Source organism: Brachycentrus maculatus, unplaced genomic scaffold (genome assembly GCF_059751285.1).
Source record: "Brachycentrus maculatus isolate JH-2025_06_01 unplaced genomic scaffold, ASM5975128v1 h1tg001423l, whole genome shotgun sequence".
Taxonomy (NCBI): Eukaryota; Metazoa; Arthropoda; class Insecta; order Trichoptera; family Brachycentridae; genus Brachycentrus; species Brachycentrus maculatus.
In genome coordinates, this window is record NW_028282069.1 from 14,472 (window position 1) to 40,560 (window position 26,089).

The window sequence follows — 26,089 nt, forward strand, 5'->3', positions numbered from 1 at the left end:
TCTGATTGATCTGATCGTGCCAAGTCTTTTTCGGTCGTCCTCGTTCTGTTTTCCCTCTCACATTGGTAACATATATTTTCTTAGTCATTTTCTCGCTATCCATTGGCTCCACATGTCCATACCACCGTATAGAACTCTTCCTAATCTTTTCAATTGTTCCTTGTTCAGCCTTACGTTCCTTTCTTATATCTTCATTTTTAAAATACATTTGCCTCATAAATTTGCTGTACAATTCTTTCCTTACCAAGTGAATGAGTGAAGAAAAATGTTAAAAGAAATTTATGGGAAGAATGTGTTTGGTGATAGAAGCAGAGGAAGATTGAAGAAAGCTTAGCATGATCAAGTATTTCAAATACTTAAAGGTAGTAAGGTCAGGAGTCGGAATAATCGGCGGGTATGTATGAGAAGACGGGTGAATGTGGAAGAAGGGAAGATTGTTTGTAAAGACATATTGGTGTGGCCTTTTATTCTCTCTGCATACCCCTGCGGTCGTCACACAATGTGAGTTTTTTTAATACTCATGTCAACCATGCATTCTTTTCTTTTATCACTACTGCATATTCGTTTCAGAAGAATGTGCGACAAAACGATGTATGATAGATGTGCGAATAGTGAAATAAGGAAGGAATGCAATGCTGAGATAAGCATTATCGATAAAATTAAGAAAGGTGTGTTGAGATGGTTTAGACATGTAGAACGAATGAGTGAGTAAAGAACGGTAAAACAAATTTATGAGGCGAATGTAAGTAGAAAAAAGAGCAAAGGAAGACCGAGAAAAACATGGCACGATCAGGTATGCCAAATACTTGAGAGTGGTCAGGTTAGGAGTCGTAACAATCGGCGGGTATGTATGAGGAGATGCATGAACGTGGAAATTGTCCTGAAAATTGATGATTTTTGATTTATGACCTTCTTGAAAGGAGTGAGCGATATGTCAAATGTGCGACGTAATTCAAATAATGAATGCGGTAAAATGGTACATAGAAAAGATCGATGCTGTCTTTCTTAATAATAATAATAATAAATTTGGATAACTTATATAGCGCCATTTTTGTAAAATAATACCTCAAGGGCGCTTCAATGATCTTGTATGAAATGAATTCGGGATAGAAGAATTAAACGACACATCCGGGAAAATGATTATTCGGGGAACGATAGATAGAGGTTCCACTGCATTTAAGAATACAATCTGTATGATACATTTATTTTTTCGTTATTTTAGGCACAATCTTCTCTCACTGTAAACGAGTTGAACAGCTACAGTTACGCGGGCAGCGCTGCTGAGGAAGTGTTGAGTGCCATACGGACCGTCATCGCCTTTGGAGGGGAGAAAAAAGAAATACAAAGGTATTAATATAACAGATGGGCTGAAAAGTTCGTAGGCTAACATAGTAAAACACATTTTTGAGTAAAATTATATTTTATTATTCAATATAATTGTCTTCGAAGGCATTACATGCGATTTTTCGGTACTATTTTTAGTAAATTAAATTATCTGGTCAAATTATAAGCTTAAATAATAAAAATGAAAATGGTATTTTCTGGCGTTTCTCATGTGTGTGATAATCTAGGATTCGGACCTCACATACTAATAAGAGTTTCTGCTTAGTAAAAAGCTTCTTTACATCTCATCAATAGATGTCTCTAGTGAAGTTCTAGTGATTCAAGAAGAAGGTTTCTAAATTGATTCATATATATGGGACTTCCAAGAATTTCAGTAGTGTGGTTGTCAATAATGGGTAGGATTGGTGAATGTTACACGTGTGTAAAGTGATTACTTAAACCAGCTTATGACGGTCGTCAGCCCCGTAAATGCTCAGACTTCCATATTCTTCTTCATCTTTGATGAGATGTCAAATATTTTTTTTTTTTTTTAGTATATGCGATGTCGATTCTTAGCAGTCAATTCATCTCTTTGGTGGTCTGCCCGGGAGTTGTCTACCTTGGGGTTTGTCATGAGTGCAATTTGGGGCAGTCTGGATGGTTCCATTCTCCTCACACGCGCATACCATTGTCTCCTTCTTTGCCTTCCCACCTAACGACATCTTCTATCTGTTTATTATTTTTGCGCCCTTTATATTCATATTTCCCTCTTGCATTAATGCTCTTATTTCAACAATAAATACTGCCCTTCTTTCTGCTATCAAACATTGATATTAATTATTTTCTTCATCAGGTTTTCAGAAAGACTGGAGCCTGCCAATAAGGCTGCAGTACAGAGAGGACTTGCCACCGGACTGGGGGGAGGCATCATGTGGCTTATAATGTACTGTTCCTTTGCGCTTGCATTTTGGTACGGAGTCAAGCTCATCCAGGCTGAAGAACATCTCCCCTTGGAAGAGAGGGACTATACGGCTGGAGTGTTGGTCATTGTAAGTCGAATTCTTCTTCTTTCTGGCTCTATCTCAACTTATTTTTTTTGTAGACTATTGGAATCAGCTCTCCTCATCTTCAGGTTGTGGGTCCTTCTATCATGGACAATGTCACCTAGGCCATGCCTTCAAATTATGTTATCTTTCTGTAGCATCCATGAATTTTTTGGTCTTCCTCTAGATGTCTCTCTAGGAAGATCCATGGCTATCGCCTGATTTACAATATGTTCAGGTTTTCTACGTCTTATGTACCCATAACGACTCAATTTCCATTTGATGCCTGTTACACCCAGGCTTCCACGAAGGACTCCGTTGTGCACTGCCAGTTTAGCTTCTGCTGATAGGTTTTTATTTGCTATAACTGATTTCAGTGCACCATTCACTTTGTTCCCAGCATTCACTCTCCTTTCTTTGTTTTTATCAATCTTTCCATCCCTAGAAAACATACTACCCAAATATACATCGTTTCGTCGCATATACCTCTGAGAGATCGCAAGAGACTCTCTCTCTCTCTTTCTGTATCATTGTGCTAACCATGTCTTTCGTTCCAGGTGCTGTGGGGCATAGTCGGCAGTGCTCAGAACCTCGGATTATGCTCCCCTCACACGGAGGCGTTTGCGGCAGCCCGTGGAGCTGCTCAGTCGGTCTTCGAGATCATCGCTCGCCAGCCGACCATCGACTCCATGGCCGAAGAGGGCGACAAGCCTGGGAAGGTGAACGGAGACATCAGGCTGACTGATATCCACTTTAAATACCCGTCCAGACCCGATGTCAAGGTAAGATCATACCTGTTGGAAGAGCTACTTCTATCTTAGATTATATTGATTGAATGATTCATTTTTGACATCTTAACAAGGATGAAGAGGAATTGAGAAGTTGGGTATTTGTAGCTCTTATGACCTGTTGTCATCGAACAATTTACACTAGGGCTGTGGAGTCGGAAAAAATAATTCTGACTCCGATTCCTATATTTACCAACAACACGACTCCGATTCTACTCAGAAAAATTAAATTTTATCTGTTTGTTTCCAGGCATATACCCATTTTTTTGTTATTATAAAGGAACCTCTGAACCCTGCTTTTACAAAAAAAAAAATCAAAATTGAGAGAATTTTGTTTATGTAACGCAACGATATCAACAAGTGGACGTGATCAATGCAGAACAATGACTGGCAAAAAATGCGCGCAAATTGCTTGCAAACAAAAAGAGAAACAAATGTTCCTTTCCTTTCGACATGAGAAAGAAGGAGACAAACACATTTTCGTAGACTTAATGCATTAAATGGATCTCTGTGATTCACCATATCTGCGCAACAAGTTCAACAAATTCGTGCACACTCGCATGACTCCAACTCCGACTCCGAATCCCCAGCCTTGCTTTACACACTTTGATTGACTATCACACTACTCAAATTTAGGAACTCCTGTACATTCATAAATCATGTAGGTACATCACAAAGTACATATGAGTTTACAAAAGCCATCTATTGTGGATTGAGAAAGCTTTTATTTATCAGATAACCTTTTCTGGATATATATGTAATCATTCCATGACGTCCCATGATTGAGTTCACTACAGCCATTAGTGAATGGATTTAAAAAGCTTTTATTTAGCAGAAACCTTTTTATTTGCATACAAAATTCGAACCAGGATAATTTTACATACTGGGAAACATTGATGAAAATAAAAAACAAAAAATATTTGTAAATTGAACTTGGTGTTTTTGTTTGTTTACAGGTTTTAAATGGCCTTTCGTTGGAGATTAAAGCTGGGGAAACCGTTGCTCTTGTTGGAGGCTCAGGCTGTGGCAAGTCCACTGTGCTTCAGTTGTTGCAAAGATTGTACGATCCGCTTTCAGGGAAAGTTGAAGTAGATGGAAGACGACTTCCAGAACTGAATGTGGCATGGCTGAGATCCCACATGGGTAAGATATACATACAAACATTCGTTAGCTGTTCATATGTAGAATGATCTCATAAACCAAAATGTACTAAATGGCTATTATCCTTGGCTCCACTCGACTGAGTTTATCCAGGGTATGCTTGGCTACAATAGTTTAGAGACTAGAAGAAATGTGTATTTGATTTTGCATTTTTATCCATTGTTGCGCGGTATGATCGATAATCCTGAAATCATCTGGAGCATTGGTCTGTATGTTCCCAATAGTTACCTAAGACAACGTCGGATTAGATTGTTTCACATTCCTATATACAGGAGCAACCTGCCGATGGTTATGCCTGTAGGAAGAGCTACCGCTATGTTGAACATTATGTCATTGGATATTGATCTGTTCCTTGTGTCCGAAGGAGTTTTCCGAAGCGGGATTCTTCTACACCTTTAAGTCTTCTTGCTTACTTTTAATATATGCGTCTTGAATATTGTTTGTTATGTATATATATATTTTTTTGTTGAATAAATATAATTTATTTAGAATTTACATGTCAGGTTCCTTTTTAAAGTATTCACCTCCCCGACGCACACACTTATCCCAACAGTATTTACTCTTTTGAAAACAGTCTTAGAATGAATTGTTGGGTAATATATCCAAAATTAAACAAGGTTTATTTGGTTGAATTCTATATTTATTTATGTATATGTTAATACGTGACGCGTTTCGTCTTATTAGGCCATTATCAAACACTCGAGATAATGTTCTAAGAAGACAAAACGCATTATGTATTAACATATACATAAATAAATGTAGAATTCAATCCAATAAACCTTGTTTAATTTTGGATATATTACTCAACAATTCAATATGGAATTCTACCAACTGTCTGCAGTTACAATAAATAAGTCTTAGAATGTTTATTTTGTGATTTCCTTCAGCTCTTTTCAAGCATTTGTCTTAACTTTCCCCTCCCGGTGATATCGCTCACTCCTTTCAAGAATGTCATAAATAAAAAATCGTCGATTTTCAGTTGTGCATGTTTTCGTAATGCCCAGAAAATGTACTATATCCCAGCAAAAGCGGCATATTTTTAACTTAATATTTACCCGCTACAGGGCAAAAGTGTTTTTTTTTGCATTTTGAAGAAAAGGTATTGTTTAATAATTTTTTTAAATATACTAAATATTTTTCAAATGGAGAAAAAATATTCAGGTTTTACCTAAAAAGATCTGTTGCACAGTAAAAAGTTAAATAAGTGGCTTGATATTTATTTTTAATACATTGTATTTTATGTTAAATAAAAGAAACATTTAGGAATATTCACATTTTTCCGGCTTACAAAATACATATCACTGGAACGTGCGGGAGTTTTTAGCATCGTAAGGGAAGGGTTAAGGAAAATGCGACGGATAAATTGAAGGACATTACAAAATAAGGGTTCCAGGACTAGTTCCAAAAGCGGAAAAGCTGTGCCTTCTCCTTAGTAGTAAAAATCACAATATTGAATTCAAAATTCTCTTCTGACTCTCCATTTCTCTATCATGAATCTCCATTCCAAATATTCTTCAACTGATGAAGAGTCCTTTCAGGCGTTGTTGGGCAGGAGCCGGTACTCTTCAGTGGGACCATCAGGGACAACATCGAGCAAGGGAAACCAGGATGCACCGACAAGGAGATTGTCAATGCCGCCATTGCTGCCAATTGCCATGACTTCATAACCAAATTGCCCTTCGTAAGTTGTTCACAATTTTATTATTATTATTATTATTTTTTCTTTATTTAAATTTATTTAAATTAAAAAAAAAAAAAATATTTGTGTTTTTATTATTTACACAAATATTTCAATTTCATACTATTTCTGTGAACCTAAGCGGCTCATTATTAGAAATAGGTATCAAATTGTGGTAGAGTGGGTTCGAACCGATAAACTCTGACTTAAGAGTCCGCGACACTAACCACGGGACCACAACCCGACACTATCATTTTCAAACACTATTTCGCTCACTCCTTTCAACAACGTCATAAATAAAAAAAAACTGATTTTTCAGGAGATTGTTTTCAAAGTTTAAAAATATAATACAATGTATTTAAAATAAATATCAACCCACATATTGAACTTTTTACTATGCAACAGTTCTTTTTAGGTAAAACCTGAAGATTTTTTCTCCATTTGAAAAATATTAAGTGTATTTAAAAAAAATTAAACAATACATTTTCTTCAAAATGCAAAAACAACACTTTCTGCCCTGTAGCGGGTAAATATTAAGTTAAAAATATGCTGCTTTTGCTGGGATATAGTACATTTTCTAGGCATTCCGGAAACATGCACATCTGAAAATTGACGATTTTTTTATATATGACGTTCTTGAAAGGAGTGAGTCATTTGTGTATTGTTGGGTAATATCCAAAATAAAACACGGTTTTTGTTGGATTGAATTCTACATTTATTTATGTATATTTTAATACGTGACTCGTTTTGTCTTCTTAGGACATTATCAAACACAATCCATTTGTGTAGCTAAGTCGATATTTCAGAGTTGTGCCTTTGGGACATTGAAAGATGAAGAGAGGGTAGAAGCTAAGCAAAATAGTGTTTGAAAATGATAGTGTCGGGTTGTGGTCCCGTGGTTAGTGTCGCGGACTCTTCTTCCAAGTCAGAGTTTCTCGGTTCGAACCCACTCTACCACAATTTGATACCTATTTCTAATTATGAGCTGCTAAGGCTCACAGAAATAGTATTAAATTTAAATATTTGTATATTATATTTATCAACATAATTTTTTACAAATATTTCTCTTATAAAAAAAAAATAATAAAAATTATGCGGAATGCTTTGAAACATGTGTCACAATTGATTTGAAAAATTAGTGATATTTAACAAGAAAAAAAAAATAAATGCTATTTTTTTAAACAAATTCAGGGCTACAATACCACTATTGGCGAACGAGGAGCTCAGTTGTCCGGTGGTCAAAAGCAGAGGATTGCGATCGCGAGGTCTCTGGTTCGCGACCCGAGGATCTTGCTGTTGGACGAGGCCACTTCTGCTCTGGATGCACAAGGAGAAAGGAAGGTGCAGGATGCACTGGACAGAGCCAGCCATGGACGCACCACAGTCATGGTCACTCATAGGTACGACTTTGTATTTATTACATTTGAAGATTCACTGTCTTAAAATGAAGGACGGCAATTGTGATAGGATTCAACACAGTTATTTATTTACAACATTTTGATTGTGTCCAAATACTTGTTCACAAAATCTGGATTATCTCCAATTACAGGAGTTATTTTCATATTATTTTTCATCTCATCAAAGATGAAGAAGAATATGGAAGTCTGGTCATTTACGAGGCTGACGACTGTCATAGGCTGGTTTAAGATATTTAACATTCACTAATTCTACCCATTATTGACCACCACATTATCGTCAGCCCCATAAATGCCCAGACTTCAATAGTCTTCTTCGTCTTTGATGAGATGTCAAAAAATGATACAGTTATTTATCTTTTTTTTAACGAGGTCAAAGGATCTGCATCTCTTATGTCACTGCGACCATATAAGTCTATTGTGACCTCCTTCTGTATCACAGCTCACTCTCAAGACCTACATGTGTCATGTAACTCACAACCTCTTTTGGTGGTAGGAGCTTCACCTTCTCGGAGTCAAGTAGTGGCCCTCCAAGGATGTGACTTCGTTTGCGAGCGAGTGCGTCACAATTGTAGAGAATGTTGATTGGCGTTTCGTTATCCTCCATACAAAATCTGCATACTGGGGAGTCATGTAGTCCAATTTTTGTCAAGTGTTTCCTCAGTCTGCAATGTCCTGTCAAGGTCCTGGTTAGGATCCTTATTTGTTTTTTGCTAAGCTTTATAGCTTCTGTGGTGAATTTCCGCGAGTACCCCTTGATCAGTTCCTTTGCGTGTTTCATCCCTGAGCTGTTGGACCAGATCTCTTGGCAAACTTGATAGTGCTCAGTGTTAGTCTGCATATGGGCTCAGGGCCCATTGGTGTCCTCTCAGCACCAGTTCTTGCAAGTTCATCTGCAGCTTCATTGCCTATGACACTCATGAACACAATAAAAGTAACTCCTGATACTTTGGAGTTAGTTTTATTGTAGATTGTACATTGCCTTGAGGCAAATTTTCAGGAAAAATGGCACCATTTAAATTAACCATTTTATGCATTTATTTATTTTTATTTCATCAAACACATAATCAAAAATTAATAATAATGTGCCGTCACTGAGTTTACCCGGGCGGAAGGCACATTTTGCTAAACTTGTTTATAAAAATTAAGAAAGGTGTGTTGAGATAGTTTGGAAATGTAGAACAAATGAGTGAGGAAAGAACGGCAAAACAAATTTATGAGGCGACTGTAATTGGAAAAAGGAGCAGAGGAAGACCGAGAAAAACTTAGCACGATCAGGTATGCCAAATACTTGAAAGCGGTCAGGTTAGGAGTCGTTATAATCGGCGGGTATGTATGAGGAGATGCATGAACGTGGAAGAGGCGAAGAATGTTTGCAAGGACAGAGTGGTGTGGCATTCTATTCTCTCTGCTTACCCCTGGGGGAAGCGGCGTGATGGTTAGTTAGCTATTTTTGAAATTATATATTATAAAATTGATTATAATATGCAATCAAATACCACATTGCCGAGAGATCACTTTACACATCGCTCACTCCTTTCAAGAACGTCATAAATAAAAAAAACTTGATTTTTCAGGAGAACGTTTTCAAAGTTTAAAAATATAATACAATTTATTCAAAATAAAAATCAAGCCACTTATTGAACTTTTTACTGTGCACCAGATCTTTGTAGGTAAGACATGAAGGTTTTTTTCTCCATTTGAAAAATATTTAGTAAATTTAAAAAAAGTAATTAAACAATAACTTCTCTTCAAAATGCAAAAATGACACTTTCTGCCCTGTAGCGGGTAAATATTAAGTAAAAAAATGCCTCTTTTGCTGGGATATAGTACATTTTTTGGGCATTCCGAAAACATGCATAACTGAAAATTGTCGATTTTTGATTTATGACGTTGTTGAAAGGAGGGAGCGACATGTGTAACATTCACCAATGCTATCCATGAAATTTACCAATTCATTATTCTTCTTAATCTATGTTGAGATGTCAAAGAATTATATAAAAAATAACTCCTAAAATTGGAGAAAATCCAGATTATATAATCCAAAAGTATTGATGTTATTATGCAGACTGACAACCGTGACCAACGCATCGCGGATAGTATACATCGACCAAGGCAAGGTGGCCGAGCAGGGATCTCACGAAGAGTTGCTGGCGCTGAAGGGACACTACTGGAAGCTGGTTCAGACAGACCTGGAGCATCAGCAGGCCGGCAAGCCAGACCCCAAGGAGCTGGAGGACGAGGACTTGGCTCCGGGAGACGCGGTGCACACCACACACTTGCAGCGAGTCCAGAGCATCAAAGGTAACATGCTCGAAAAAGGTGGTCCGACAACATAGCCGATGTGGGGAGAATAAACTGTCTGCAAACAGCAATCGACTGAAGAGAATGGAAGGTTAAGGAAGAGGCTTATATTAAGCAGTGGAGGCTGGAAAGCTAGAAAAGAAGCAGAAGAAAAATGCCATATGTGAATAGGAATATGACAGTCTGGGTATTTAATTCAATTCAATTAAATTCAATTTATTTTATTTAAATAGATAATATACACATTACAAACTTAAATTTAAATCGTATACATTAACAAAAATTGAAAATAAGCAAGAATACTATTGCTAAAGGTGTAAAAGAATCCAACTTCTGAGAACTCCTTCAGACACATGGAACAGATCAATATCCAATGAGATATTGTTCAACAAAGCAGTAGCTCTTCCTACAGGCATAACCATCGGCAGGTTGGTCCTGTGTATAGGAATGTGAAACAATCTATGTCGACGCTGTCTTAGGTAACTATCGGGAACATACAGACCAATGTTCCGGATAATTTCAGGATTATCGATCAAACAGAACTTACAGTGCTTATAACCGATAGCCCCGTTAGTTCCCAGACTTATAATAAGGCAGTGCATCATATAAAAACAGTGTTATCTTAATCGTTAGTTAACACATAAAGCAAACGTGATTTGCCATGCGCTTCAGGTACTAGTTGAGAGTTATATGAAATAAATATTAGACTGAAAAATTACATATTTATTTGAACCCCCCGCCCGAGTATTAGTACATTGACACTTTGTTGTTTTTGTCTCTTCGTACTACTGTCCGTTCATATTTATTTTACCTCTGATTTATATTTAGTTAGCCAACATATCAACTAGCGGTAAAATAACTCTAGATTCACTGTACATACAAAACAAATGAGATTCTTATCTGTATTCGAGTAGAGAAAGCTACCATATAAACTTCAAAAAGCTCCCAACAGATGGCAGCATTGTCTATTAATTTTAACTGAGAAACGAATGCGGTTGTTTCAACACGACATATTTGCCAATGTGCAAGGTCAACATGCAGGATCTGAATTTTATTTGTTACGGAATTCACTTTGTCGTAAGATATGACGAAATTGTAAACTAAAAACTGGTTTATAATTCAAATGTTACTTTTTTTTAAAATCACTATAAATATTTTATTGTAACTTAATTATAATGTCTACCGGTTTCCAAGCTAACTGCTTCTTTATCAAAACTGATTAATACTCTTGAATTATTAGTCTTGATAGTCTTGATAGTTGTAGCGTCGAAACCGGTAGACATTATAATTAAGTAATGATAAAATATTTAAATTGATTTTAGAACAAATTGACATTTTAGTCACAGTTAGTACTTCAAATATAAATTAAAGAAAAACTTGTTTTTTACCACTTGAGTTAATTTTATTATAACGACTAGTTTTTGAAGCTATGCTTCCATCTTCAGGTTTAAATATAAACATAAGTTATGTTTATATTTATAAGTGGTAAAATATAAGTGTTTTTTTTACAATTTAAAAAATGAATACAAACATTCAGTTGTTTTTCCTTCTAGAATCTTCTCCTGAGCACATTGGTAAGCTGAGTAGAGACAGTTTGAGGAGAGCTCAAAAACGGTCCAGCCTCAGCTCCGTGCACAGCTTCAACAGAGGTCAAAGAGCCATGTCCGTAGAACAAGATGATGTCCAAGATGATGAGCAAGAGACAGAGGTAAGTCATATTATCAATTTTAAAAATGTAAATTTAAAACCTTTGTGGAAGTCCTCGCCAAAATATTAAATTTCAAAAATAGCACAATTTTTTAAAAATGCAAATCTGTTCTGTTGTATTATATCGAAATTTTAATTAATTAAAATACAATCCAGGATTCAAACCTCACATACTAATAAAAGAGTTTCTGCTAAAAAAAAGGCTTCTTTTCATCTCACCAATAGATGTCTTATTCTAGTGATTCAAGAACAATGTTTGAAAATTGGTTCATATATACAATATAGAACTTCCAAGAATTTGAGTAGTGTCAATAATGATGGGTAGAATTGGTGAATGTTACGCGAGTGTAAAGTGATCACTTAAACAGTCTATGATGGTCGTCAGACCCGTAAATGCCCAGACTTCCATATTCTTCTTCATCTTTGATGAGATGTCAAAAAATAATATGCTAATGCTTTATTTTAATTATAGGAATTGGAGAAATCAGTTAGCAACTTTGCCCTTATAAAACTGAATAAACCGGAGTGGGTCTACATTCTTTTTGGATGCTTGGCATCTATAATTGTGGGAGGAGTCCTTCCTGCATTCGCCCTTCTCTTCTCCGAGGTCTATGGAGTAAGTATACCAACAATAGAAAACTAACTAACTAACCATCACGCCGCTTCCCCGCAGGTGTAGGCACAGAGAATAGAGCGCCACACCACTCTGTCCTTGCAAACATTCTTCGCCTCTTCCACGTTCATGCATCTCCTCATACATACCCGCCGATTGTTACGACTCCTAACCTGACCACTTTCAAGTATTTGGCATACCTGATCGTGCCATGTTTTTCTCGGTCTTCCTCTGCTTCTTTTCCCACTAACATTCGCCTCATAAATTTGTTTTACCGTTCTTTCGTCACTCATTCGTTCCACATGTCCAAACCATCTCAACACACCTTTCTTAATTTTATCGATAATGCATATCTCATTTTGCATTCCTTCCTTATTTCACTATTCGCACATCTATCATACATTGTTTTGTCGCACATTCTTCTGAGAGATCGCATTTTGACTGCATTCAGTCTACTTTCATCCTTCTTTTGCCAACTCCATGTTTCACTTCCATACATTAGAGTTAGAACCAGGACCAACAATAGAAGTCTTTATATAATAGAAAGCTTACATAAATTTCCCAGACACTGGATTATTCACCCTTTTAGTGAAAATCAATATTAAATGTGTCCCAACTTGAGATGAAACATCCTGAATTGCATATATACAACATTCAAAAATAAATTCAATATGGATGATCAATAACTAACTAACTAACCATCACGCTGTTTGGCTGTCCAAACTCAAAACACAGTAAGGGCCTTTTTTTTGCATTTTTTGACTAAGAAGATTCACTCCTTTCAAGAACGTCATAAATCAAAAATCGTCAATTTTCAGTTAAGCGTGTTTTCGTAATGCCTAGAAAATGTACTATATCCCAGCTAAAACGGTATTTTTTTAACTTAATATTTAACCGCTACAGGGCAGAAAGTGTTGTTTTTGCATTTTAAAAAAAAGGTATTGTTTAATTATTTTTTTAAATATACTCAACATTTTTCAAATGGAGAAAAAACCTTCAGATTTTACCTTAAAAGATCTGTTTCACAGTAAAAAGTTCAATAAGTGGCTTGATATTTATTTTTAATACATTGTATTATATTTTCTAACTTTAAAAAGTTCTCCTGAAAAATAAAGTTTTTTGATTTATGACGTTCTTGAAAGGAGTAAGCGATATGTATAAATGTTTAGAAATTGTATTATGTTGTACTTAAAAATGAAACTATATTAAATAAATAAAATAAAAATAGTAAAACCTAATTTGTCTTCCTTTCTAGTTGCTGTCTTTGACTGATCAGGATGAAATAGCCTCCGGAACGTCCATCTACTGCGCCCTGTTTGTGGTAGTTGGAGTGTTGTGCGGCTGTGGAACCTTCCTTCAGAGCTACCTGTTCAGTACAGCTGGAGTCCGCCTGACGCACCGTCTTAGGATTAGGACATTCGCCAACTTCCTCAATCAGGTAAAACTATCTCTTTTTCTTCTTTATTTAAGACTATATCCTGTTATTCTCCAGTCCGCTCCTTGGAGGTGGAAGATCAGCTGTCTCTCCATCGTTTAGGTGGTCTTCCTGGAGGTCTGTTACCTCTTAAGCTGCTGTCTGTTGCTATTCTCACCACTCGATCTGAACTTGCTTCTCTTCCTTCTCTTCCCCATTAAAAAAATTATACTACAGTATTGTCCGCCTCCGTAGTGTAATGGTTAGCATGCTCGGCTACCGTTCTGGAGGTCCCGAGTTCGATTCCCAGGGGGGATAAAATAAATATGAGTGATTTTTTCATTGTAATATTTATTCAATATTTCCCTGGACTGATCACCTTTCCTTCATGTGTTAACGATCAAGATAACACTGCGTTAATATGATGCAGTGCCCTATGCACCATTGGGGTGCGGACAAGGGTTTTTTTTAAATTTTAAATTGTATAAAGTATTTGAAAAAATAAAAATTAAATTATGGTGTTTAATTTTTTAATATATTATAGTAATATGGTTCATTTCAGGAAATGGGCTGGTATGATGACCCGAAGAATTCGGTGGGAGCTCTGTGTGCAAGGCTCAGTGGAGATGCTGCTGCAGTACAAGGGGTGAGTAGTCGACTATCTGACTAACTAACCAACACGGCGATTCCCTTCAGGAGTAGGCAGACAGAATAGAACGCCACATCAGTCAGTCGTTGAAGACAATCCCCTCATATATACCCGTCAATTATTTCGACTGCTGTCATGATCACGTCCAAGTATTTGAATTATTGTTCGTGACAAGTTTTCCTCGGTCTATTTTCGCTTCTATTACTAAACATATTCACTTCATGAATTTGTTTTACGATTCTTCTTTTACCTTTTTATTTCATCAGTTATACTTATCTCAGCCTTGCATTCATCTCCTTTGTGCACTGCAATTTACCTTTCACTGATTTTTTAATTTTTTAAACTGATTTTAGTGACCCATTTACTTTGTGCCCAGCATTCACTCCCCTGTATAGAAAACATATCGCTCACTCCTTTCAAGAACGTCATAAATAAAAATCGTCGATTTTCAGTTGTGCATGTTTTCGTAATGCCCAGAAAATGAACTACATCCTAGCAAAAGAGGCATATTTTTAACTTAATATTTACCCGCTACAGGGCAGAAAGTGCTGTTTTTTGCATTTTGAAGAAAAGGTATTGTTTAATTATTTTTTTGAATGACTAAATATTTTTGAAATGGAGAAAAAAACCTTCAGGTTTTACTTAAAAATATGTGTTGTACAATAAAACTTCAATAAGTGCCTTGATATTTATTTTTAATACATTGTATTGTATGTTAAAACTTTAAAAACGGTCTCCTAAAAAATAAAGTTTTTCGATTTATGACGTTCTTGAAAGGGTTGAGCGATATGGAGTTATCTATTTGTCCAATACTATCTCACATCCAGCTCTACTACATTCATCTCATTAAAAAACTAAGGCTCCTTCCGAATACAATAACCATCTTCTTCTTTTAAGCCTTGTGGCCTGTTTTTAAGAGGGATTAGCCTTCTGCAATGTCGATTTCCAGCTACCGATCCATCTCTTAGGTGGTCTGCCCGGGAGTCATCTTCTTATTGTATCTCGAAGACTCTTACCTGGTATGCTTCTTAGAGTCTTCATTTCTCACACTCTAAGCGTGTTTTTTGTGCCAATGGTGTCCGCTCTACTTTCAATTCCATACGTCATGATGGAATAAATTACAGTCATAAACTCAAACATATTGAAAAATGGAAATTCATTAAAATATGCATAAATAATAATAATAAAACCCTTATCCGCACCCCAATGGTTCATAGGGCACTGTGTCTTATAAACGCAGTGTTATCATGATCGTTTTACACATGAAGTAAAGGTGATCAGCCCTCCGCTTCAGGTACCAGTCCATGGTAATATTGAATAAATATGACAGTGAAAAAATTACTTATATTTATTTTTACCCCCCTTGGGAATCGAACCCGGGACCTCCAGAACGGTAGCCGAGCGTGCTGATTATTACACTACGGAGGCGGACAAATATATATAAATGCATAAATAATAATAAATCCTAAATAAACAACATGACTAGGCCTCCCCCGCTTATGTCCATGTTCCTACTAGTTGCGTAATGTTTTGAATTTTAAACGGTTAATTGAAGTTGGAAAGTGTTTCAGAATTTTCAGAGAATTCGGAATCCCAGGTAGTCTGAGTTATTCATTTGTATGTAATATATTTGTTTTGTGTTTTCAGGCTACAGGAATGAGAATTGGCACAATTCTGCAAGGTATATCAACCCTTGTCATCGGAATCTTGATGGCGATGGTGTATTCGTGGAAGATGACCCTTGTATCACTTGTGACAGTACCCATTGTAAGTCGACAATAATATCAGACACTGGATTATTTACAATGTTTTGAGTGTGTTAATAAATTACCTGAACTTATAAGCTTAAGTAATATAAATGAAAATGATATTTTCTGGCGTTTCTCATGTGTGTGATTATAATTCAGGATTCGGACCTCACATACTAATAAAAGAGTTTCTGCTCTGTAAAAAGCTTCTTTTCATCTCACCAATAGATGTCTCCAGTGAAGTTCTAGTGACTCAAAAATAATGTTTCAAAATTGGTTCATATATATAGAACTTCCAAGAATTTGAGTAGTGTGGTTGTCAATAATGGGTAGAATTGGTGAATATTACACGTTAGTAAAGTGATCACTCAAACCAGTCTATGACGGTCGTTAGCCCCGTAAATACCCAGAATTCCATATTCTTCTTCATCTTTGATGAGATGTCAAAAAATAGTATGAATATCTATATTACGAACACAATATTGCCCCTGTAGAACCACATCTCAAATACCAACTGCCTATTAGTTCTTATATTATGACCTATCCATTTGGCTGTTGTGTTACATTATTCAGTAAGCATCTAGACTTCCCCAGCCCTGCTTGGTACCTCGTTATTCTCTACATATCCCGAACGATGAATCCCCAACATGCGCCTGTAGCACCACATCTCAGACGCCTCCAGCCCCCCGTTTTGCCTGCCCGATAGTCTACATTTTGCTCTCATACAACAGTATGCTCCAGACTAGAGTTTCTATTTTTTTTCTTGTTTTTAAACTTATAATAGGTCATGATGAACAATGATCAAATGAAGAATATGAAGGTCTGAGCATTTACGGAGCTTACGGCCATCATAGGCTGGTTTCAGTGATCACTTTACATAGTGTAACATTCACCAATCAATAATATACTATAATTGACAACCACACTTCTCAAATTCTTGAAAGTTCTTTATACCATGTATGATTCAATTTTGAAACATTGTACAAGAAACAATAGAATTTTCACTAGTGACATCTATTAATGAGACGAAGAAGCAAGGTCGTAAACCCCGTAAATGCCCAGGCTTCCATATTCTTCTTCATCTATGTTCAGATGTCAAAAATAATATGGGAAACACCTCCTATAATTCGAGATAATCTTGATTTGTGAACAAGTATTTGGTCACAAAATGTACCATAAAACCGCAGAGACTTTTTAACTGACCCAATATTATACTTTTCTCATTCAATGTATATTTTTTTCTTTTAAAGGTTCTTGGAGGAATCTGGTTAGAAGGAAGGGTGATTCGTAACTCACAAATTCAGGAAAGGAAGGCTATGGAAGGCGCTTCTAAAATTGCAACGGAAGCAATCATGAACATCAGAACAGTGCATAGCATGGGTAAGGGTAAAATACAGTACAGACGAAAAATGTCCATATTTTTAATATTGAAAGCATCAACTTTGTGGATCATAGTGATGTATTATTTTTAGAAATAAAAAGACTTTGTTTTTTGATCCACTCACATTTTTATTAAAACCCAACTAGTTTCGGCAACAACCTGTTGCCCTCATCAGGGTTTGTTTTATGACTAAACATACATAGCATGATATATAAAAGAAACTGTGAACAAATTATTGGGATAAGGAAAGCAAGGAAGGGGATAACTGTATTTAGGCTGGGTATGATTTTAAAGGAAAAATATTAATAATTTGTTCACTGTTTCTTTTTTATATCATGTATGTATGTTTAGTCATAAAATAAACCCTGAAGAGGGCAACAGGTTGTTGCTGAAACTAGTTGGTTTTTAATAAAAATGTGAGTGGATCAAAAAACAAAGTCATTTTATTTCTCAAAATAATATAAAAGAGTCCAAACTATACAGTTCAAACCAAAGATATAAAAGATAAGAAGGGTTGGGATTTCAAACTAACCACTACACCGCTTCCCGCAGGGGTAAGCAGAGACAATAGAACGCCATACCAATCTGTCTTGCACACAATATTCGTCTCTTCCACATTCCACATACATCTTCTCATACATACACGCCGATTATTCCCAGTCTTGACCTGACCACTTTCAAGTATTTAAAATACTTGATCATGCCAAGTTTTCCTCGGTCTTCTTCTGCAAATATCTGTTTACATTCTTGGTTTTTTTTCCATTTATGACTTTTTTTTAATTAAAAAGAGATATTTCAATTTCATACTATTTCTGTGAGTCTAAGCGGCTAATTAATAGAAATACGTATCAAATTGCGGTAGAGTGGGTTCGAACCGAGAAACTCTGACTTAAGTCCGCTACACTAACCACGGGACCACAACCCGACACATTATTTTCACATCTCAACATAGATGAAGAAGAAGATCAAAGTCTCGGTATTTCAAGTCAATATGGAGATGTCAACAAAAATTGTTAGAGATATTATTATAACGTGTTTTTAACAAAATTAACCTTAATTTCAGGCGCTGAACAGCAGTTCTTGAATCGCTATGAAAAGGAGCTCAACTTGGCGACAGCTGCAGGCGGTATCAAGTCACGTTTCCGAGGGGCTGTCTACTCACTCGGGCTAGTGGCTCCAGCTCTTGGCTATGGCATCTCCCTATACTACGGAGGTCTGCTGGTAGCTTATGAGGGACTCCCTTACAAGAGTGCCATTCTGTGAGTCTTATGAAAAATATCTCTAAAACTCTTCATCTTTCTTTGTATTCTTCTCCGTCTTATATCTGAAGACCATAATTTGAATAAATCAACAATTATAGAAATTTTACATGTAAATAAAAAAGGTCTTTAATATATTATTAGATTAAAACCAATATTTTTAGCTTTTCCTTTTTATTTTTATTTGACCAGCGACTGGGTTTCGTCGTTACCGACATCATCAGACTGGTGGGAGGCAAAAGTGGGAGTACAAAAATATATACAATTTGTACAAAAAGAATACAATTTGTATAGCCTCCCACCAGTCTGATGATGTCGGTAACGACGAAACCCGGTCGCTGGTCAAATAAAAATAAAGTGGAAAAGCTAAAAATATTGGTTTTAATCTAATAATATATTAAAATGCAATTCCATCACAAAGTGTCTGTGAATAATATAAATCTATTAAAAAAGGTCTTTGTTTAGATAATCTAGAAAAATTAGAAATGTGTAAAGCAATTAATAATGACTTTCCCGTAATAAATAACCAGCTAAATTAAACTTGAAGAATACTTTTAAAAATATTCCCATTGGGATTCATTTGTGTACTTTCTGTCAATTTTTGTTGCTGTATAAATGTCAAACCGTAATAATTTTCTGTTAATGACTCGATAATGATTTTTCTGAAATCGGTGGTCATGGAGTAGTGTTTTTAAGTGGTATGACACAAAGTGAACTATGAATGGAAAGGAGAGTGTTATATTACCATACCACAAAGTTAAAAATGATTTTAACTCTTACCACTCTGTAGGCCAGACATTCTGGCCCATATGATTTGAGTAGGCAGCTCCGTGGGCCAAAATGTCTGGCCCGGCGCAGGTATAACTTTAATCATTGATTTCTCTATCGCCCAAATATATTCTACCAAAAAATATTTGAGATAAATGCAGTTAATTATCGCAACATATTGAATTAACCAACATTTCTTCAATAAAACTTTCCATTCCTCAGATTTAATCTAGGAAAAATAGATTATCATTTTGGATGAATATTTGTCATACGCTAATATTTTTTGGGACAGTCAGTCGTTATCCTTCATTTATGACGGTTCTCCAAGGGTACTCCCACTTTTTGTGACCATATTTTTTCGTTTTGTGGAGCTTTTATATTTCAAAATATTGTGATAGTAGTTAAAATAACAGAAATTGCATTTTACATGTTCATAATAAATATTTTATAGTTAATCCGCCATGGAAAACGATGTAAGTTACACTTTCAAGTTCAGTTATAAAAACAAATTGTCATACGAATTGCCAGACAGAGTGTCCCAAAATTAGGGAACCAAAATATTTATTTTAACTGTAGAAAAACGTCGCATTTTTTTGATCAGAGTAGCTGATCAGTTATGAGAAAAAATGGTCAGAGTGGAAAAGATTAACATACAAAATAGATAAGGAGAGTGTTATATTACCATTCCACAAAGATAACAATGCTTTTGAAATACAAAATACTCAACTGAATACCTTTGTTGACTTAGGTTTTAATTTGATTTGGTAGGGTCTCCGAAGCTCTGATCTTTGGATCTTGGATGATGGGTCAGGTGCTAGCCTTCGCTCCCAACTTCAACGCTGCCAAGGTCTCTGGAGCCAGGATTCTTCGTCTCATGAACCGAGCTCCTTTGATAAAGAATGATGAGTCCATCAAAGATGACGCCTCATGGGTAAGTTTAAATATTATCAATATAAAATATTTGATATCACAATATGGGTGAAGAAGAATATAGAAATACTAGGTATATACTGGGCTTTACATGTCCATCATAGGCTGGTTTAGTGATTTTACATACGTACAAAACGTGATGAATGCACCATGCTATGATTGACAACCATACAATTTAAAAATTTGGAACTCAATCCTGAAGTATCATCATGAGATTGATGATATATTGCTCACTCCTTTCAACAACGTGATAAATCAAATAACTTGTTTTTTCAGGAGATCGTTTTTAATGTTTAAAAATATAATACAATGTATTAAAAATAAATATAAAGCCATTTATTGAACTTTTTACTGTGCAACAGATCCTCTTAGGTAAAACCTTTTTTTTTTTCCATTTGAAATATATTAAGTATATTTAAAAAAAATAATTAAACAATACCTTTATTCAAAATGCAAAAACAACACTTTCTGTGTATAAAAATATACCGCTTTTGCTGGGATATAGTACATTTTCTGGGCATTCTGAAAACATGCACAACTGAAAATTGTCGATTTTTGAAATATGACGTTGTTGAAAGGAGTGAGCGATATGTATTGAGTTCCAACAATTTGAGTAGTATGGTTGCGAATCGTGGGTAGAATATTACTTGTGTGTAAAGTGATCACCTAACCAGCCTACCTTAACTTTCATATTCTTTCAATTGATTTGGCAGTCACTTTGCAGTAATATCTATCCATTTTTAGTATATCACCATAATACGGTGTTTGAAAGTGATGCAAAATGCATTTTTTACTTTATATCAAAGGAATAACCCGCAAAGCGTCTATTTTAGATGCTTGTCTGTAGGTAGGATATTCAGGATAGGGAATATAAATGTGAAAAATACATCACAAACACCCAAACCAATTGAAAACAAATCTTTCTTGAATTCATTTTGCAATTGGCGGGAATCAAACCCGCGACGCCAGTTTCGCAATTGAGCGTTTACCCAACTACACCACTGCGCCAATCAATTGAAACTCGAATGACAATAGATTTTAAGAAATAACAGTATTTACCAAATAAATACTTTAATTTCAAAATCTATATTCTTCTATGTACATCTATGATATATCGCTCACTCCTTTCAAGAACGTCATAAATAAAAAATTGTCAATTTTCAGTTGTGCATGTCTTCGGAATGCCCAGAAAATGTACTATATCCCAGCAAAAGAGGCATATTTAAACTTAGTATGTACCCGCTACAGGGCATAAAGTGTTGTTTTTGGATTTTGAAGAAAAGGTGTTGTTTAATTATTTTTTTTAAATATACTAGTTTTTTTCCAAATAGAGAAAACCCTTCAGGTTTAACCTTAAAAGATGTGTTGCAAAGTAAAAAGTTCAATAAGTGGCTTGATTTTTATTTTTGATACATTGTATTATATTTTTAAACATTAAAATCGTTCTCCTGAAAAATAAAGTTTTTTGATTTATGATGTTCTTGAAAGGAGTGAGCGATATGTATTTTTTTTCTTTGAATGACCCTATTGACCATGTGTTGTTTCAATGGTTTTAGAAGGCAGAAGGAAGCATCAAGTACACTGGTGTGCAGTTCAGCTACCCGTCAAGGAAGGAAGTCAGGGTGCTCCGGGGGCTGGACATCGAGGTCCCTGCTGGCCAGACCGTAGCCCTAGTGGGGCACTCGGGCTGCGGCAAGTCCACAGCCGTGCAACTGCTGCAGAGGCTTTACGAGTCGGCCCGAGGAGACATTGTGCGTACTCATGAATTATAGTCACAATTGTTATGCAGTAACGTGGTAGAATATTATCCATACTCTACCCGACCGAGTTTCTCCAGGGTATGCTTGTAGTAAAAATATGCAGTTTTAATCTACGCAATATTTTTTTTTCTTTTATTTTAAATTCTTTTGCATTTCACAATGTATTATAATTACAAATACAATAAAAATATATAATATTAATACAAAAAAAAAATCACAAAGGCATGGCCTGTTTTTGGGTATATATTTTATTTTAGGTTAAAATAAAGAACACTGGCAAGAATCCTATAAATATCAGAATTTAAAAAATACTAAAAGTGCTATTATAGTCTGCCTCCGTAGTGTAATGGTCAGCATGCTCGGCTAGGGCTAGGAGGTCCCAGGTTCGATTCCGAGGGGGTCAAATAAATTTTTTGAGTGATTCTTTCACTCTGATATTTATTCAATACATATACCGTGGACTGGTACCCGAAGCGGAGGCTGATCACCTTTCCTTCATATGTTAACGATCAAGATAAAACTGCGCTTATACGATGCAGTGCCCTATGCATCATTGGGGTGCGGATAAGGGTTTTAAATGAACTACAAATATTTGAATTGAACAGAAAAAAATATCAAAAAGATGAATAGGAATTGTGTAATTGGCTTTCTTTTTTTTATTAATGTAACTATTTTTTTAATATACTTTTACTAAATGTAAGGCTGTACAGTTCCCAAATAAATAAATAAATAAAAAATGAAGAAATAATACACGAATAAAGTTTTTATCAAGGCTTCCTTACAGTATATAGGCTTAAAATTGGTTGATAGACGTCTTACGCTCTTATCGGCTACAACAACTGCAATGGGCCATGTGATCTAACCAGCTCGCAACCAGCGCACTAAATTTGGCAAGCATGCCTTTGCTGTTGTGGGGCCGATGGCGTGGAATGCTCTTCCACCAATGGTTAGAAATAGTGAGAGTGAGATGATCTATAGAAAAAACTAAAAACACATTTGTTTGCTAAATCATTTCCACCATAATATTTTCCCCAATTCATTCACAGTGAAGCGCCTTTGAGGTAGTATTTTACAAAAATGGCGCTTTATAAATTATCCAATTTTATTATTATTTTTATTATTAGTAGCTAAATATTTAGTAGACTGAATTCAGTCGAAATGCGATCTCTCAGAAGAATGTGCGACAAAACGATGTATAACAGATGTGCGAATAGTGAAATAAGGAAGGAATGCAAAGCTAAGATAAGCATTATCGATAAAATTAAGAAAGGTGTGTTGAGATGGTTTGGACATGTAGAACGAATGAGTGAGGAAAGAACGGTAAAACAAATTTATGAGGCGAATGTTAGTGGGAAAAGAAGCAGAGGAAGACCGAGAAAAACATGGCACGATCAGGCATGCCAAATACTTGAAAGTGGTCAGGTTAGGAGTCGTAACAATCGGCGAGTATGTATGAGGAGATACATGAACGTGAAAGAGGCGAAGAATGTTTGCAAGGACAGAGTGGTGTGGCGCTCTATTCTCTCAGCCTACCCTGTGGGGAAGCGGCGTGATGGTTAGTTAGTTAGTAGCTAAATATTTAATGTTTTATTTTCAGACTCTGGATTCAAAGGACATCACGAAGTCACTGCAGATTCCCAGGCTTCGAGCTCAGCTGGGATTGGTCAGTCAGGAGCCGACCTTGTTTGACAGGACTATAGGAGAGAACATCGCGTATGGAGACAACTCCAGAAAGGTTACCACACAAGAGATAATGGAAGCAGCCATTAAAACCAACATCCACGGGTTCATCTCTGGACTGCCATTGGTAAGTTTAGACACACTTAGTGACATTTTTTTCATCTTCTATATGAATGTTTGTCTGGCTATTGAGGAATGATAAAGGTACATAAAGAAAATGATTAAATCTTCACATATGTACATAATAAATAAATAATAAAACCCTTATCCCCACCCCAATGGTGCATAGGGCACTGCGTCATATAACGCAGTGTTATCTTGATCGTTTACACATGAAGGAAAGGTGATCAGCCCTCCGCTTCAGGTACCAGTCCAGGGTAATATTGAATAAATATTACAGTGAAAAAAATCACTTATATTTATTTGACCCCCCCTGGGAATCGAACCCGGGACCTCCAGAACGGCAGCCGAGCGTGCTGACCATTACACTACGGAGGCAGACAGTGTACATAGATCATATAATTTATTGATTCGGCATTAAATTTGTGGAATGACATGATTATTTTATTAAAATTAAACATTTGAATATACCACTTCAATGAGTTTTATTTATGTTTACGACTAGTTTCGAAAACTTACAGATGTTTTCATGTACAGTTTATTTCAGTTTTGCTTTTCACCTGTAGATGAAAACATTGGTTAGTTTTCGAAACTAGTCGTGTGTAATGAAATAAAACTCATTAAGTGGTATTATACAAGTCTTTAATTTAAAAAAAAAATCATCATGTCATTCCATAAGTTAATGCCGAATCAATAATATACTTTGTCTGGTAAGTTTGTCGACCGCTGGTATAAGAAGTTTTTAAGTCAAAATTTTAGTACAAATATAATCTAGAGATTTTTGAAATATCCTATCATGTTCAATAACCCTTTTAAATGAAGACTGTCTTTACTTAATTTTTTTTTACAAAAATTTATAAATATTAATATATAACCACTCACCGAGATTTCTATGTCTACCGGTTTCGAGACGTACCCGTCTCTTCGTCAGGACAATCACTATAGTACTAGAAAATCACTATACACTGCTGTAGTAGTCACTATAGTACTAGACAATCACTATACACTGCTGTAGTAGTCACTATAGTACTAGACAATCACTATACACTGCTGTAGTACTCACTTTAGTACTAGACAATCACTATACACTGCTGTAGTAGTCACTTTAGTACTAGACAATAACTATACACTGCTGTAGTAGTCACTATAGTACTAGACAATCACTATACACTGCTGTAGTAGTCACTATAGTACTAGAGAATCACTGTACACTGCTGTAGTAGTCACTATAGTACTAGACAATAACTATACACTGCTGTAGTAGTCACTATAGTACTAGACAATCACTATACACTGCTGTAGTAGTCACTATAGTACTAGAAAATTACTATACACTGCTGAAGTAGTGATTGTCCTGACGAAGAGACGGGTACGTCTCGAAACCGGTAGACATAAAAATCTCGGTGAGTGGTTTTATACTTATATTATTAACATTTAAAAAAAAAAAAAAAAGTTAAGTAAAAATGACTAACCACAAAGTATTGAGAAGACTGTCTTACTTATTAAATAATTGTTTTTGATTGTTTATTTTATTTTAAGGGATACGATACCCCCCTGGGATCAAAGGGAGCACAGCTATCAGGAGGTCAGAAACAGAGGATAGCCATTGCGAGAGCCTTAGTTCGTAATCCAAGAGTCTTACTTCTAGACGAGGCAACTTCAGCTCTGGATACTCAAAGTGAAAAGGTACTTTATTCTTTTTTTATTTTATTTTTTTATTTGTCTACATTTATTTAAATCATAATTTATATATATTTAGAACTTTTTTTTGCAGAGACCCACCAAGCTACCTTGTGTGTCTTGTTGTTGGAGTTCTTTTTTAATACATTTTTTATTGTTTTTAACGATTTAACCTAATAAAGACACAAAAAAGAGAAAAAAATTAAGAATATAAACATTATACAGTTTTCATAAAATTAACTCTTCATCTACAACATTTTGAGTGTGTCCAAATACTTGTTCACAAAATCTGGATTATCTCCAATTACAGGAGTTATTTTCATATTATTTTTTGACATCTTTGATGAGATGTCAAAAAATAATATGAAAATAACTCCTGTAATTGGAGATAATCCAGATTTTGTGAACAAGTATTTGGACACACTCAAAATGTTGTAAATAAATTATCTGGTCAAATTATAAGCTTAATAATAAAAATGAAAATGGTATTTTCTGGCGTTTCTCATGTGTGTGATTATAATCCGGGATTCGGATCTCACATACTAATATAAGAGTTTCTGCTTAATAAAAAGCTTCTTTACATCTCACCAATAGATGTCTCTAGTGAAGTTTTAGTGATTCATGAACAAGGTTTCTAAATTGGTTAATATATATAGAGCTTCCAAGAA

The 26,089-nt window shown here is 35.5% G+C and overlaps 1 protein-coding gene across 1 annotated transcript in view; it reads left to right on the forward strand.

Annotated features, from left to right (window-relative positions):
- Positions 1-26,089, forward strand: part of LOC148299014 (multidrug resistance protein homolog 49-like) — a 42,542-nt gene that overhangs the window by 12,432 nt on the left and 4,021 nt on the right. The window contains exons 6-23 of the mRNA XM_088276451.1: positions 1,223-1,347; positions 2,177-2,372; positions 2,924-3,148; positions 4,111-4,297; positions 5,854-5,996; positions 7,185-7,393; positions 9,477-9,712; positions 11,266-11,420; positions 11,892-12,035; positions 13,288-13,470; positions 14,009-14,092; positions 15,743-15,862; positions 17,094-17,223; positions 18,288-18,483; positions 20,020-20,182; positions 21,738-21,932; positions 23,539-23,748; positions 25,281-25,427. Coding sequence (XP_088132577.1) covers positions 1,223-1,347; positions 2,177-2,372; positions 2,924-3,148; positions 4,111-4,297; positions 5,854-5,996; positions 7,185-7,393; positions 9,477-9,712; positions 11,266-11,420; positions 11,892-12,035; positions 13,288-13,470; positions 14,009-14,092; positions 15,743-15,862; positions 17,094-17,223; positions 18,288-18,483; positions 20,020-20,182; positions 21,738-21,932; positions 23,539-23,748; positions 25,281-25,427 — 3,048 coding nt within the window. The remainder of the gene's footprint in view (positions 1-1,222; positions 1,348-2,176; positions 2,373-2,923; positions 3,149-4,110; positions 4,298-5,853; positions 5,997-7,184; positions 7,394-9,476; positions 9,713-11,265; positions 11,421-11,891; positions 12,036-13,287; positions 13,471-14,008; positions 14,093-15,742; positions 15,863-17,093; positions 17,224-18,287; positions 18,484-20,019; positions 20,183-21,737; positions 21,933-23,538; positions 23,749-25,280; positions 25,428-26,089) is intronic.